At 41.3% G+C, this 14,144-nt stretch overlaps 1 protein-coding gene across 8 annotated transcripts in view; it reads right to left on the bottom strand.

Annotated features, from left to right (window-relative positions):
• Positions 1-3,492: 3,492 nt before the first annotated feature.
• Positions 3,493-14,144, bottom strand: part of LOC111975575 (epidermal growth factor receptor substrate 15-like 1) — a 34,225-nt gene continuing 23,573 nt past the window's right edge. For 2 of the 8 annotated variants that reach the window (XM_024003947.2, XM_024003952.2), the window contains 3 exons: positions 13,656-13,676; positions 9,665-9,843; positions 3,493-7,176 (listed from right to left, as the gene is read on the bottom strand). In XM_024003947.2, coding sequence (XP_023859715.1) covers positions 7,030-7,176; positions 9,665-9,843; positions 13,656-13,676 — 347 coding nt within the window. In that variant the 3' untranslated portion in view covers positions 3,493-7,029. Of the gene's footprint in view, positions 13,677-14,144 lie in introns of all 8 variants that reach the window. The other 6 variants (XM_024003950.2, XM_024003949.2, XM_024003954.2 and 3 more) reach the window with 6 other exon arrangements.

Below are 14,144 nucleotides of genomic sequence, written 5' to 3'. Positions count from 1 at the left end.
CGTGCGTGCGTGCGTGCGTGCGTGCGTGTGTGTAAACATTCTCCAACATCATGAGGCATTAAACTAGCACCCCAAGCCCCTCCACAGCTGGGAAGGAATATCCTATTATTTCCCAGAAATCTCTTTAAAAAGGGGGGTGTGGTGCCACTATTTGCCTGGTGAAAACACTTGTGTTGAAATATGCTGCTAGTGACAACATGACTACATGTGCAACCTTTCTGCTCATAAAATGTCAAGTGCTTGCTAAGAAAACATGTCAATTCAGTCACTCTCTTTGTAAAAGTAAATGTCAACATTAGTAAATACCCCAAAAAGAACGCACAAATATGGATACAAACACTGAAGGGACAATTTGTGAGGCGATCATATCTTCAATAAGTCTCCATGACCCATTTTCCTTTTGAAAAGCAATGGCCATTTCATTTCCACACTACCATTAACATAAGGTAAATAAAAACGTACCTAGGAATTTCCTGTTATTTCATACGGACACAGTTAACATTCCGAACACAGGACTTGCTTAGGTTTCAAGTAATATGTCCAAAAATGTAGTCTGTTGACGCAGAATTATTTTCACACTTGCAGCTGTATCCTTGAAATATAGACGACTGTAATTCACTGCACATTTTACTGCCTGGTGTTGCTTTTTGGCAGGTCTGGCGTTTGGGGGACCATCAATGAGCATCTTGTCTAGAGCTTCAGAAGTAGTATTTAGTAGTTTGAGGGAGTCTTAATTCAAAAGGTCAGGAAGTATAAACCAACACACCTGGGGGGGTAAATAAAGTCTATGAACCTTTCGTTTGTTTATGTAGATTTACTGTACATACCGGTACTAGATCATAGCAGACTGAGGTTGACATGAAACAGCAACCATTGGAGTCATATTTAAGGCTAGGCTATTATTATTTATTATGGATCCCCATTAGCTGTTGCCAAGGCAGCAGCTACTCTTCCTGGGGTCCAGCAAAATTAAGGCAGTTTATACCATTTTAAAAACATTACAATACATTCACAGATTTCACAACACACGGTGTGCCCCTACTCCACTACTACCACATATCTACAGTACAAAATCCATGTGTACGTGTATATATAGTGCGTATGTTATCATGTGTGTGTATGCATGTGTCTGCATGTGTTTGTGTCCCCACTGTTCCATAAGGTGTATTTTTATGTTTTTTAAATTCAATTTTACTGCTTGCATCAGTTACTTGATGTGAAATGAGTCCCATGTAGTCATGGCTCTATGTAGTACTGTGCACCTCCCATAGTCTGTTCTGGACTTGGGGACTGTGACGAGACCTCTGGTGGCATGTCTTGTGGGGTATGCATCAGTGTCCGAGCTGTGCGCCAGTAGTTCAAACAAACACCTCGGTCGATTCAACATGTCAATACCTCTCATAAATACAAGTAGTGATGAAGTCAATCTCTCCTCCACTTTGAGCCAGGAGAGATTGACATGCAAATTATTAATGTTAGCTCTCTGTGTACATCCAAGGGCCAGCCGTGCTGCCCTGTTCTGAACCAATTGCAATTTTCCTAAGTCCATTTTTGTGCCACCTGACTAACTTATTTCTTGCCATCTACTCTGAAAATAACTGCAGCTTTTTGTTAAGTGTTAAGGGTAATTTCAGTCGCTGTAGTAGCTGGCATGTATAGTGCTGAGTCATCCGCATACATTTACTCAAAGCCAGTGGCATGTCCTTAGTAAAGATTGAAAAAAGTAAAGGGCTTAGACAGCTGCCCTGGAGAATTCCTGATTCTACCTGGATTATGTTGGAGAGGCCTCCATTAAAGAACACCCTCTGTGTTCTGTTAGACAGGTAACTCTTTATCCACAATATAGCAGGGGGTGTAAAGCCATAACACATACGTTTTTCCAGCAGTAGACTATGATCGATAATGTCAAAAACCGCACTGAAGGCTAACAAAACAGCCCCTACAATATTTTTATGATCAATTTCTCTCAGCCATTCATCAGTCATTTGTGTATGTGCTGTGCTTGTTGAATGTCTTTCCCTATAAGCATGCTGAAAGTTTGTTGTCAATTTGTTTACTGTAAAATAGCATTGTATCTGGTCAAACACCATTTTTCCCAAAAGTTTACTAAGGGTTGGTAACAGGCTAACAGGCTGATTGGTCGGCTATTTGAGACAGTAAAGTTTTTTAAATTATTCTTAGGTAGTGGAATGACTTTTGCTTCCCTCCAAGCCTGGGGGCACACACTTTCTAATAGGCTTAAATTGAAAATATGGCAAATATGAGTGGCAATATCATCCGATATTATCCTCATTAATTTTCCATCCAAGTTGTCAGACCCCGGTGGCTTGTCATTGTTGATAGACAACAATAATTTGTTCACCTCTGAATCAGCCATCTGATTCAATGAGTGATGGAGCTGAGTTTGCCTTTTTTACCAAAATGTAATTTAAGATGCTACAAAGCTTTTTACTATCATTCTTCATGTCATTTATCTTTGTTTCATAGTGTAGTTTCTTCTTCTTTTTATTCAGTTTTGTCACATGATTTCTCAATTTACAGTACGTTTGCCAATCGGTTGTGCAGCCAGACTTATTTGCCATTCCTTTTGCCTCATCCCTCTCAACCATACAATTTTTTAATTCCTCATCAATCCACGGGGATTTAACAGTTTTTACAGTCATTTTCTTAATGGTTGCATGTTTATTAGTAACTGGAATAAGCAATTTCATAAATGTGTCAAGTGCAGCATCTCTTTGCTCCTCATTACACACCACGGACCAACAAAGATTCAACAACATAGGAATCACTACAAAACCTTGCGGCACTGATGGAATCCTTCAGATTCATACTAAGAAAAAACACAATTTCCACTACCTGTATGGTATGTATACTGGTTCAAATGAACACAAAGGAGATTTTGAACAGAGCCTAGACAGACAGGGGTATCTATTTCTGCATTTGTATTAAGATTACGAATCATATGATATACAGTAATCCCTCGTTTATCGCGGGGGTTACGTTCCGAAAATGACCCGCGATAAGTGAAATCCGCGAAATAGAAAACTTTTTTTTTTTTTTTACAATTAGCAACTATTACATGTATACAAATACAGTGACTCACGTGTAGGCCGTTTCGTCGACATTATGGGTTTAGGAGATGTTCGAAATTACAAGATAATTTGGCCAACTTAATGTAAATTTGCCAAGCTGTTTTATGTACGTACACATAACTGCACGAGACGACAAAATGATAGCACAATTCGTAGCATGTTTTGATACAAGAAGCGGGAGTGAGTTTTTAGCGAATCAGAATGCAGAGCACAATGCACCAAAAAAAAAAAAAATGCATTATGAAAATCCGCGAAATAGCGAATCCGCGATAAGTGAACCGCGAAGTGGCGAGGGATCACTGTACTCTATAAAACATGTGAAATTAAATGTGATGTCCTAATATAAGTACAAAAGTAAAATCATTGAAATTAAGAGAAAAAAACACAAACCCGAGACCTATTCATTTAACTGAAATGTTTATTCTAGTAAACAATGACCATGTACAGGGGATTAGCATTTCAAATAAATCCAAGCGTTTGTATTTTTGCATATATCCTGTTTAAAGTTACACACATTTTTCCACTTCTCATGAAACAAATATAACGGACATAATATACAGTTTGTATACATCTTATACAATGCAGAAAGACAGCTGGATTATTTCTTATTTTCATCTATAGAGGGACAGTCAAAGGCAGGCCAAATGGAAAAGGAATGCACCAAGCTTTAGAAGTCAGATCAGTTGTCAGAAAACCAAAAGAAAAGCCCTCTACAATCTGTTTGGCTTGTACAATAGATATACAGGCCTCTGCATGTATCCCTTTACACATGATCAAACTCGAACACCCGAACAACGAGAAAATGAGAATTAAAATCTATTGCACAATGGTGGTATCAAAGACAAAATACAGCATGAGTGGTAAGTACGTAGAGAACACTAGGTAGTGGATGAGAGAACACTTGGGACCTGTTTCAATACTCTCAAAATGCATCCTTCCATCCTGCCTCCCTATTCTGACATGATTAGATGGGTGATTGGGATACATCATGGAACCCTTTCTTTCACCAATCCTATAGTGACAGATCAATGATAACTTCAAAGAATGGAGTAAGAAAGGATGGATGGATTMTTAAGGTATAAAAAGCGGCATGAATTGACCAATGAACAGAGAGCTGTGGCCTGGTCTACGGCCAACCAAGCACCCTCACTGTGGATTTCCCCTAACCCGAGGACACATTACAAGGGTTCTGACACAGAGCATTCTGGGTAAGGGCGGGAGTGTTGGAATTCCAAGCTTCGGGCGTCTGACCTGTGATTAAAACACCACAGGTAGGGCTGAATGCAGACGACCACAGGTTACCTCGGCTATATACAGCAGCCCTGTTAAAGGTCAGATCTGTACCAGAACAGGTTCTTCTCATAGAATATTATTACACTGTTGTAACCACTACAGCAAAGAAGTTTGATATGTAAACATAAACAAATAAATATCAGGGAGAGATGGTTGCAATTTCCACCTAGTGGCAGTGTTAATGGTCCATACCACGGAATTGTAACTTAAATCATGTCCTTCCCCAACCCAAAGGGGAACGTAGCTTTAATAATACATTTTCACAACATATGGCTCAGGATAGGTCTTTTCACTCAGACTACTCCAATAGTAGGGGACAACAATGGCATTACATGGAAGCTTATTAAAGGTAATGGACACATGTACAGTAGGACACATATAGTTCAATACAACAGGAGAACATAAAACAAAGGGGCAATGAGTGCAACTGTCATGTTCATATGAGCTACTATTATCATCATCTCTATTCAGTTCAATTCAAAGCTTAAAGGGCAATTCTGCCACTTTTCAACCTCATATTCATTATGTTCAGCACCATACCAGTGTCTACATATGTGAAAAGGACACGTTTCTATGATCTGTGGTTAAAAAGATGAGAAGAAAGGTCCTAAAAAATGCTTCTCTGTAGCTAGGTTTCCATCCAATTGGCGACAGATTTGAATGAAAAGAAAATATGCGCATTTTCCCACTAGGGGTATGTTTCCACCAAACGGACTTGTTGTGGACAAAAGTCAGCACGTAATGCACACAAAATGTAGTTTTTCATTTTAAGTGTACTGAATAAAAAGTTGAATGTGTTTCCATCTCATTTTCAACTCTTCCGATAGTTTTGTCACAAAAACTGTTGCGTTAAATTGCTAATTTTCCCACTCTGGTCTTGGCACGAGAGCTCTAGCCAACAGCTCGCAGATACAATGTGGGTAGGCTAGTTTACATGATGAGATTATTATGGATAACAGKGAGAATATTTTTATTTGTCAAACGGCAGACAAGCATCGATCATCATGTCACCAGAATAAGACCCTCAATATTTATTGGAAAGGAGCATCAAGATCATCACCGTGCACTTTCACCCCCCTGTGATGTTCATCATAACTTATTTCAGCTGTAGTGCCGTTTTTACATATGTAGACACTGGTATTGCGCTGTTGATAATGAAAATGAGATTGAAAAGCGGTGGAATTGCCCTTTAAGTTTGAAAGTGAAGTAAGAACCACAGGTTTAATGTGCTAGGCAGTACCATCAGCAAGAAAATCAAGTAAAAGACAATGCGGCTAAAATAAAATAAAAGTTGTAACAAACTATGACACTGTACCGCAAACCGTTGAATATTCACGTTATAGCTGTGAAACTCACGTGACCTAATGAATTTGCATATCATTGATGGTTAGCCGAAGAAAACCACAGGCCATTTCTTACTTTCTTTGACCTCTCTGCAGGGTGTGCTTGCAGGTTAATCCATATTTGCAGCTCTTACAACTAGAATTGTAATTAACAATATTGTTTCAGTCCTTTAACAAATACTACATAAAATAATAAAATAACACTTATTACGTAATTAAATTAAATAAAAATCGTACAAATCTGCAATTAAACCCTCTATAATAAAACATAGTAAAACTTTAAAGAATTTCCCTCATCTAGTCGTTTTTGTGGTTATTTGATGTAAATCACAGCCTTTTGAACTTACTTAAACTGTCAGAAGAGGCACAACTAAGTATCCATTCCTTCTCCCTATGTTCGCTGAAGCACTGAAATATTGTAAAAAACAATGCATCTACTATCTCACACTCGGCGAGAAAGAAAATATATCTGTACAATTTGTTCTGGTCCAAGCAGACCTCTCTCTCACACAACACTTGCAGTAACCAGTCAGGGAAGCACCCAGCACTGCTCCCATGGCTCACCACATTCACATAATAAACCAATACTAAAATAAAAGCATCCCGCCATAACCTTTAGCTATTCCCTTCTTCACATCTGTCAGAGCGCTAGTCGGTCAAGTGAGGGGATCCATGCTCCCTCACCAGACAGACACATATTCTGCTCATCTTTACATGTTAAGCCAGCCTCTATAGTGCATTCAAACAGTGCATCACTTCCTTCACAAACCATGGGTCATCATCCGTTCCCCTCCCCACTTATCAATTAAAAACAGTAAGAGAGATTGTGATTGCTGGCTCCCACCCCCACGCCAACCTCCCACCGTAAAGTAAAATCCAGTTCCGTTTCCACATAGGGTCCAGGACGACCCCAAAAGTTCTGTTTTGCTATTGTTTTGCTTTGAGAGTTTGTCGGTCTGGGGAATGTGTGGCGAGGTGTGTGTATCTGAGTGTGCGTATCAGGTGGAGTGTGTATGTGTGTTGTAGCGGTGGTGTGTGTCTGCATGCGTATGTCTGTGTTTGTGTGGTTGAGGAAGCGGTCATGTCTTGGGCACATCGGCCCTGAGGGAAATGGCCAGCTATGGGTCCTTCACAGTGTGTGGGGTACGGTTTGTGAGTTGTATACGAATGTGTTATGCGTGTGTGTGTGAGTGTCTGCGTATGTTTATGAACTAGTAACGCTAGTAAGAGTATGTCTATGTGTGCGTTTGTCTATGTGTGCATATCTCTACGTATGTGTGTCTGTGTGTGTCCAGTCCAGGTCACCCGTGGGACATCTCGGCCTTGCTGAGAGCGATGGCCAGCTCTAAGTCCTCTTGCTCCTGCTGCCGGAGTCTCTTCAGCCGCTCCCGCTCCGCTCGCTCACTCTCTCGCTTCGCCCACTCCAGTTGCTGGGCCTCATTTCCAAACTACAGAGAGAAGAGGAGAGAGGCATTCAACAAAGGATTCATCCGTCACACCATGTACAAAACACACATTAGGAGGTGTTTTGTCAGAGTATTAGATTTGAATTAACCTTATCCTGTACATTAAGAGTAAACTTCCATTTCTGCCTGGCTACCTACCGTAAGAGGACATAGATGACTGTAGTTTACTATTATAACCATATCATGTACATACACAAAAGCATCAACACACCCACAAAATATACCCACTGCACAGACAATCTAACTGACCTATCCCTATCGGTACTTTAATGTTCAATTTATGTGTGTTCTGCTGTTGGAGGAAAGATTCTTCTTATTGTTAAACCTGAGTGGTTGTGCTCAGAGCCTAAGTACGTGAGCGAAATACAAAACAAAGCACTTTTCAATTTGACCGCGTTATTAAACATTCTTACCTTAACTTTTTCTGGTCCTGCGAGAGAAAAATGAATTACAAAACACCAAATAAACAATTCACTAATCGTGTATCACACCATCCATTTTACACCGAGCACACAACGAAACAGCATCACCACAAGATACAACTAACTATGAGAAGGCGACATGGAGGACCGTTTCAGTTCGTTTCCCAAATGAAAATGAATGAGCAACTAAAAGCATATTTGAACAACATGCAAAGACGACATGTAGAGAGAAAATGGGAAGGACATTTTTGATTCGCTGTTAAAGTGGTAGTATGAGATCGAACCGAAGTCAAGCTAGGAACTCTCCCATGCATATCAGAACGCACACACATTCTAAGATACTGCTTTGCCATCCTTAGATCTGATTCAAATGTCAGGGTCAAATGAGGRCATTCAATTCTTGGAACCATGCTGACCAAAATAAATATGGAACAGAGTCCATTGAGGCATTTAATAGCTATATTTGTTTCCTTTAAATATTTATAATTCAATTCAGGGGCCAAGTTCATCTGGTATTTTTCTAGATAATATATTCAATGTGGAACACAATACCTCTTTAGTTTAAATAAAGTATGGGCAGTTGACTCTGTTAAAATAGTTTTGGCAACTTTGGGAGTAGTTTGGTACAAGTCAGAGATGGTAAAGCAGGATCTATGCTACCGATGTCATGCAGCAGACCAACACTAAACAGATTGAGCAAACTAAACCTAAAGAAAAGAAAAAAACACTGATACACACTAATACTGTATCTAAACACTAATAAGGCAATACATGACTGACACACAACATAGACCTGAGGGGTAAGAACTCAGGACTGAGAGCTGAGTAGTGATACTACTGCTTCCCGTGTCAACAGATCCCACAGCCAGACCAGTGGCTTGGAGCTGTCAGTCACTAAACCTCACAGGATGGGCTCCCCTTTCCGGCCTAGCCTGGCCTAGGGTACGCACCGACTGAGTGACTGTCTGACTGGCTGGCTGGCTGCCTTACTGAGTGACTGGCTGACTGACTGACTGGCTGACCGCCTTACTGAGTGACTGTCTGACTGGCTGACTGACTGAATGCTAATGCCGGGAGCTGAGATGGAAAAGGTCAATATTCAGATAAGAAGATCCTGAATACATCCTGGATTATGGCTACACTGTGTGAGACACCCATTGGTTGGTTTAGACAGACAGCCCAGGCCATAGCACCGCACTGGCTGGATTATTCAACCCTAACCTTAAAGCGCCGACTGGCTAGTTGAATAATACTTCACACTGCCAGAATCCACTTATTGGACTGCTAAAGAGGTGATGGAAATAATAATTTTCATTTGTGCTTGTTTTGGGAAGCCTCTAGCATTCTACACAACAAACCACATGGCAAAATATAGATATAGATTTTTTTATGTTCCAATCGCGGCGTACACATCAAACCACAAAAAGGGCTGACACCCTTTCCTGCACGAGCACCGGGGACCACTTCTGCAATGCAGCTCTGCACTTTACTGCACAATACCGAATGCATTGTAGGTGGTGTGCAACCAACTACAAAGCATAGGTTGAGAACCCCCCCAACCAAAATCATAACACAGTATAGATAAGTGAGTCTTATGCAACCTTTGACAGGCTTACACTCAGAAAACAGCTAGACGGCAAAAATGTGTGGGAGTTCAGTCATCATCTTAGATATGAGGTAGGGTTGGATCACACAATTAATTAAAGTGATGATCAGATGATCAGTGATCATGAACAGTAGTTATTGCTAGTGATTATGCCATAGCCAACAGTTACCCTACATGGTGGTTAATTTGCCATGGGTCTGAGTGGGAAGATGCCTGGCTCTGGTCTTTGTGTGGAGTGATGGTAGGTCATTGATTAACATAGATGTCTGCACAGTGAAGGGATGCCAGGACGCAGAAAGATGAGTAGATAAACAGCCAGGGCCTTGTGGTTAGTTCCGCTCTAGATCCTTCAGGTAACGTTGTGGGAACTTAAGCAGAGGTAGTGGCTAGGTATATAAAGACTGGTCTGGACAGAGAGAGAGTATCACTGAGCTCAACTTACAGAACTGAAGTCTGCAAAACCCAAGGAACAGTCTTTAGAGGCTTTACTTGAGGCAGATGGAGCAAAAGGATCTTTGCCACTAAAGGGGTCGATGACGTCACTGCCGAACGGCTGGAAGGGGTCGCAGGGCTTGGTCGAGTCGCCCGCTCCTCCAGGCATGTTGACGGGGGTGCTTTTACCTAAGGACATTAAGACAGTGAGGACAGTCATTTCCCCTGCAGAAGAGACCACAGTGTGTGTGGTTATGAAGTCAACTACAATTATAAGGTGATGGTTTGATCACTTTCACCACGGAAATTTGACGTTTTTCCTTATCGACGTCTGCTCGCTACAGCCTTCCAACCCCCACAAATGCTGCCCCCCCCGCCAACTCCACTTCTCGTCTCACGAGAAATAGAGCATTCTATTATGAAAAGCTTTGAAAACCACAGCAGTTTCAGCTACACTCGTGGTGCACCAAAACCACACGCAGCTCAACTTAAACTAAATAGAGAGCACACAAACAATGCATAGATACAAAATTGTGCTGAAACAACATGCCAGCATGGTATGAATTAAACACGCATTTAATGACATGGGCCAATATACTGCATAAACCCAGTATCAAAATACATGGCGAGAGCTATTTTCTCTTTTATGTTGGGTTTTATGGTGAGCAGATGGGTAGAGTTTATGCCCACATAACCAACACAGGATTCAGTTCACAAGTTCATCAGATCTCTCCTCAGTGGGTGATTTTAGAGTTTTTGTCAAGCCTAGATGCTACATGCCTAGGGCCAGGAGTTTTTAATGACCACATGACCTGCCCAAGAACAACTAACTATGGCCCAGAGTTATACCTGTTAATGTCAGGAAAAACTCCTGGCCTTAGTTATGCCAACTCATTGTATTCTCTATCTTAATTTCCACATAGCTTAAATACATAAATGATTTAACTGAACCGAGACTACTCTAAAATAAGCCCATGTTAACATGGTAGAGATGTTTCCAAGCTGTTTCTCTGTAGGCCAGCCATTGCTGGCAGAGACAGTCGGCCGTGGGAATGTAGTACTTACTGGTTGTTGTTGCTTCTGAAGGTGTTAACCACGTTGTCAATCGAGCTGTTATTTATACCAGGCCTGCCAAGGTTAGCAGTTCACAGGCCCACTGAACAGCCAGGCAATCAGTTTCTCTCTTTCAGTAAATGGCACATACTCTTCACCACAAACCGTCAGCTCCACCCTGCTCCAAAATACCAGCACATTATCAATGCTGTCTATCAAATGTGATGCACAAGGCACATCTCAGAGCCCCACAAATAAAGTTGATTATATTATTCTCGTAACATATATCGATCGTATGTCCTATTTATGATTGACTGTATCTCGCAGCACAAACGTAAAGTATTGCTATGTAATGAATTCAGAAACTACCTAGAAAAATTTGAGATATCTACATCAAACTATCATTCTATGTTGTGACCTTTCACTTGTTGCAAATTCTGCTCAACCCCTCTAATTTGGATACATAAACCCAGGTGTGAAAGCAGTTTAGATATGGCATTGGCCAGGGCACAGAGTGTGACCAGAGTCGGGCAAGAGGTCGCCAGAGAAGCCACACTGCTCACCCGAGTGTGTGCACACAGTGGAAACAGAGGAAGTGGGGAAGGGTGGAGCTGAGAACATCGGGTGATCTGGTGTCAGCATGGCCAACCACAGATCATCTGTGTATTCCTGAGGCATGTTGCTCTGTGTTCTCACTGCAGCCTGGCATCAGGGTTGAGCTCTCAAGCAATAGTCATACAGTCATACAGTTCTACTCATCTAACACTAATCTCAGGCAAGGATTTTACAGATAGGGGATGATCAGCGACAATTCATACATATCTTTTAGAAATCTAATGGAAAAGTAAGTAAGCACACAAACACACATGCATCAAAGTTGCGAGTACTATGCTCTAATGTGTACAGTGTACCTAGGCTACAGTGAAATTACACTGCATATTGCATACATGGTTTTACCATAAAGCGGGGCCGCTTTAATAATAATAGGTGGTGAAATCTTGATTATCGTGGCCCATTGAACTTCCTTCGTGAGGTTTAAATGGTGAAATAAGACTTTCACTCAGTAACTTTATGGCTAAAAAGCACATTGAGTTGCTTCTACGTTGAGCAGAGTTACTGCATAGGCAACTGCAAAACTGTTCTGTTGATTCAATCTTCAAAAGGAGAATGAAAAGGACACTTGTTTGGCAGAGATGATGAACGTATCTGTACCCATGAAGTGCCTTTCCTGTTTACAACCTAGTAGAGCTCACGGTGGAGGAAAAAAAGGGGTTTTCAGGCCAGTCAAAAACAATGTTTCTGAGCTGCAGCGAGCATTGATGTTTGATCTATGACTAGCATATTCTACTTTTATCATGCAGAGGTAAGAAGGCAACACCAGCTGAGTTTAAGCTTCAAAGATTATACAGGTCCATACAACAGCTTCTAGTGAACTATGTTCTAACAGTCAGAAGATACAGTATTCAGACCCCTTTTTCCATATTTTGTTACGTTACAGCCTTATTATAACATTTATTAAATACAACGTTTTCGTCATCAATCTAGACACAATACCCCATAATGACAAAGCAACAACAGGTTTTAAGAAATGTTTGCAAATGTATTACAAATAAAAAACTGAAATACCTTATTTACATAAGTATTCAGACCCTTTGCTATGAGACTTGAAATTCAGCTCAGGTGTATCCTGTTTCTATTGATCATCCTTGAGATGTTTCTAAAAGTTGATTTGAGTCCACCTGTGGTAAATTCAATTGATTGAACATTATTTGGAAAGGCACACAACTGTCTATATAAGGTCCCACAGTTGACAGTGCATATCAGCGCAAAAACCAAGCAATGAGGTCGAAGGAATTGTCCGTAGAGCTCCGAGACAGGATTGTGTCGAGGCACAGATCTGGGGAAGGGTACCAAAAACCTTATGCAGCATTGAAGGTCCACAAGAACACAGTAGCCTCCATCATTCTTAAATGGAAGAAGTTTGGAACCACCAAGACTCTTCCTAGAGCTGGCCGCCCAAGAGCCCGATGGTCACTCTGACAGAGCTCCAGAGTTTCTGTGTGGAGATGGGAGAACCTTCCAGAAGGACAACCATCTCCGCAGCACTCCATCAATCAGGCCTTCGTGGTAGAGCGGACAGTCGGAAGCCACTCCTCAGTAACAGGCACATGACAGCCCGCTTGGAGTTTGCCAAAAAGCACCTGAAGGACTCTCAGACCATGCAAAGCAAGATTCTCTGGTCTGATGAAACCAAGATGGCCTGAATGTCAAGCGTCACGTCTGGAGGAAACCTGGCACCATCCCTACGGTGAAGTATGGCGGTGAAAGCATCATGCTGTGGGATGTTTTTCAGCGGCAGGGACTGGGAGACTAGTCAGGATTGAGGGAAAGATGAACGGAGCAGAAAGTACAGAGAGATCCTTGAGGAAAACCTGCTCCAGAGCGCTCAGGACCTCAGACTGGGGCGAAGGTTCACCTTCCAACAGGACAACGACCCTAAGCACACAGCCAAGACAACGCGGGAGTAGCTTCGGGACAAGACTCGGAATGTCCTTGAGTGGCCCAGCCAGAGCCCGGACTTGAACCCAATCGAACATCTCTGGAGAGACCTGAAAATAGCTGTGCAGCGACGCTCCCCATCCAACCTGACAGAGTTTGAGAGGATCTGCAGAGAAGAATGGGATTAACTCCCCAATAACAGGTGTGCCAAGCTTGTGGCGTTATACCCAAGAAGACTCAAGGCTGTAATCGCTGCCAAAGGTGCTTCAACAAAGTACTGAGTAAAGGTCTGAATACTTATGTAAATGTCATATACCTGATTTTGCATTGTCATTATTTCATCCGTTTTAGAATAAGGCTGTAACGAAACAAATGTGGAAAAAGTCAAGGGGCCTGAATACTTTCCGAATGCACTGTATGTGATGATAAGCCATGCCATCCATACTCACAACGTTCTTCTGTGTGTTTCACTAGAAGAACAAAACAAAAGACGGGAACACTTACAGTGAGGTGACAAAGACCACAGAAGGGAAAAGACAAAGGGATAGTAAACAATTGCAATTCTATAACACAGATGTCGGATCATAATTTGATCACTCTTTTGTTGCTGAGAATTTTCCTGCACAAAAGGAAATACAAACTTATAGTGTATTTGAGTTATAAAAAGGATTCTAAAGTTTGTAATTCCCACTTAGAAATATCAGACTTGATTTGCCCTAACGGAAAATGTATCAAACCCTACAAAAATGTAAATTAAAGGGGAATGGAAACACTTCAGGAAGTTAAGTTGAGCAAAGTGATGTATTCAATCCACTCATAACAAACATGCTTGTAACATAGAAACATCTCTATTTTAAAGTAATTTGACCTGAACAACGTTTATTAGAGGTATGGGTAGCTCCATCTTGAATTGCCATAGTAACAACTGTTACTAGAAG

The sequence above is a fragment of the Salvelinus sp. IW2-2015 genome, linkage group LG16 (genome assembly GCF_002910315.2).
Source record: "Salvelinus sp. IW2-2015 linkage group LG16, ASM291031v2, whole genome shotgun sequence".
In the NCBI taxonomy this organism is placed as follows: Eukaryota; Metazoa; Chordata; class Actinopteri; order Salmoniformes; family Salmonidae; genus Salvelinus; species Salvelinus sp. IW2-2015.
Note: the sequence above shows the minus strand (reverse complement) of the source record. Positions and strands in the feature narration are given on the sequence as shown.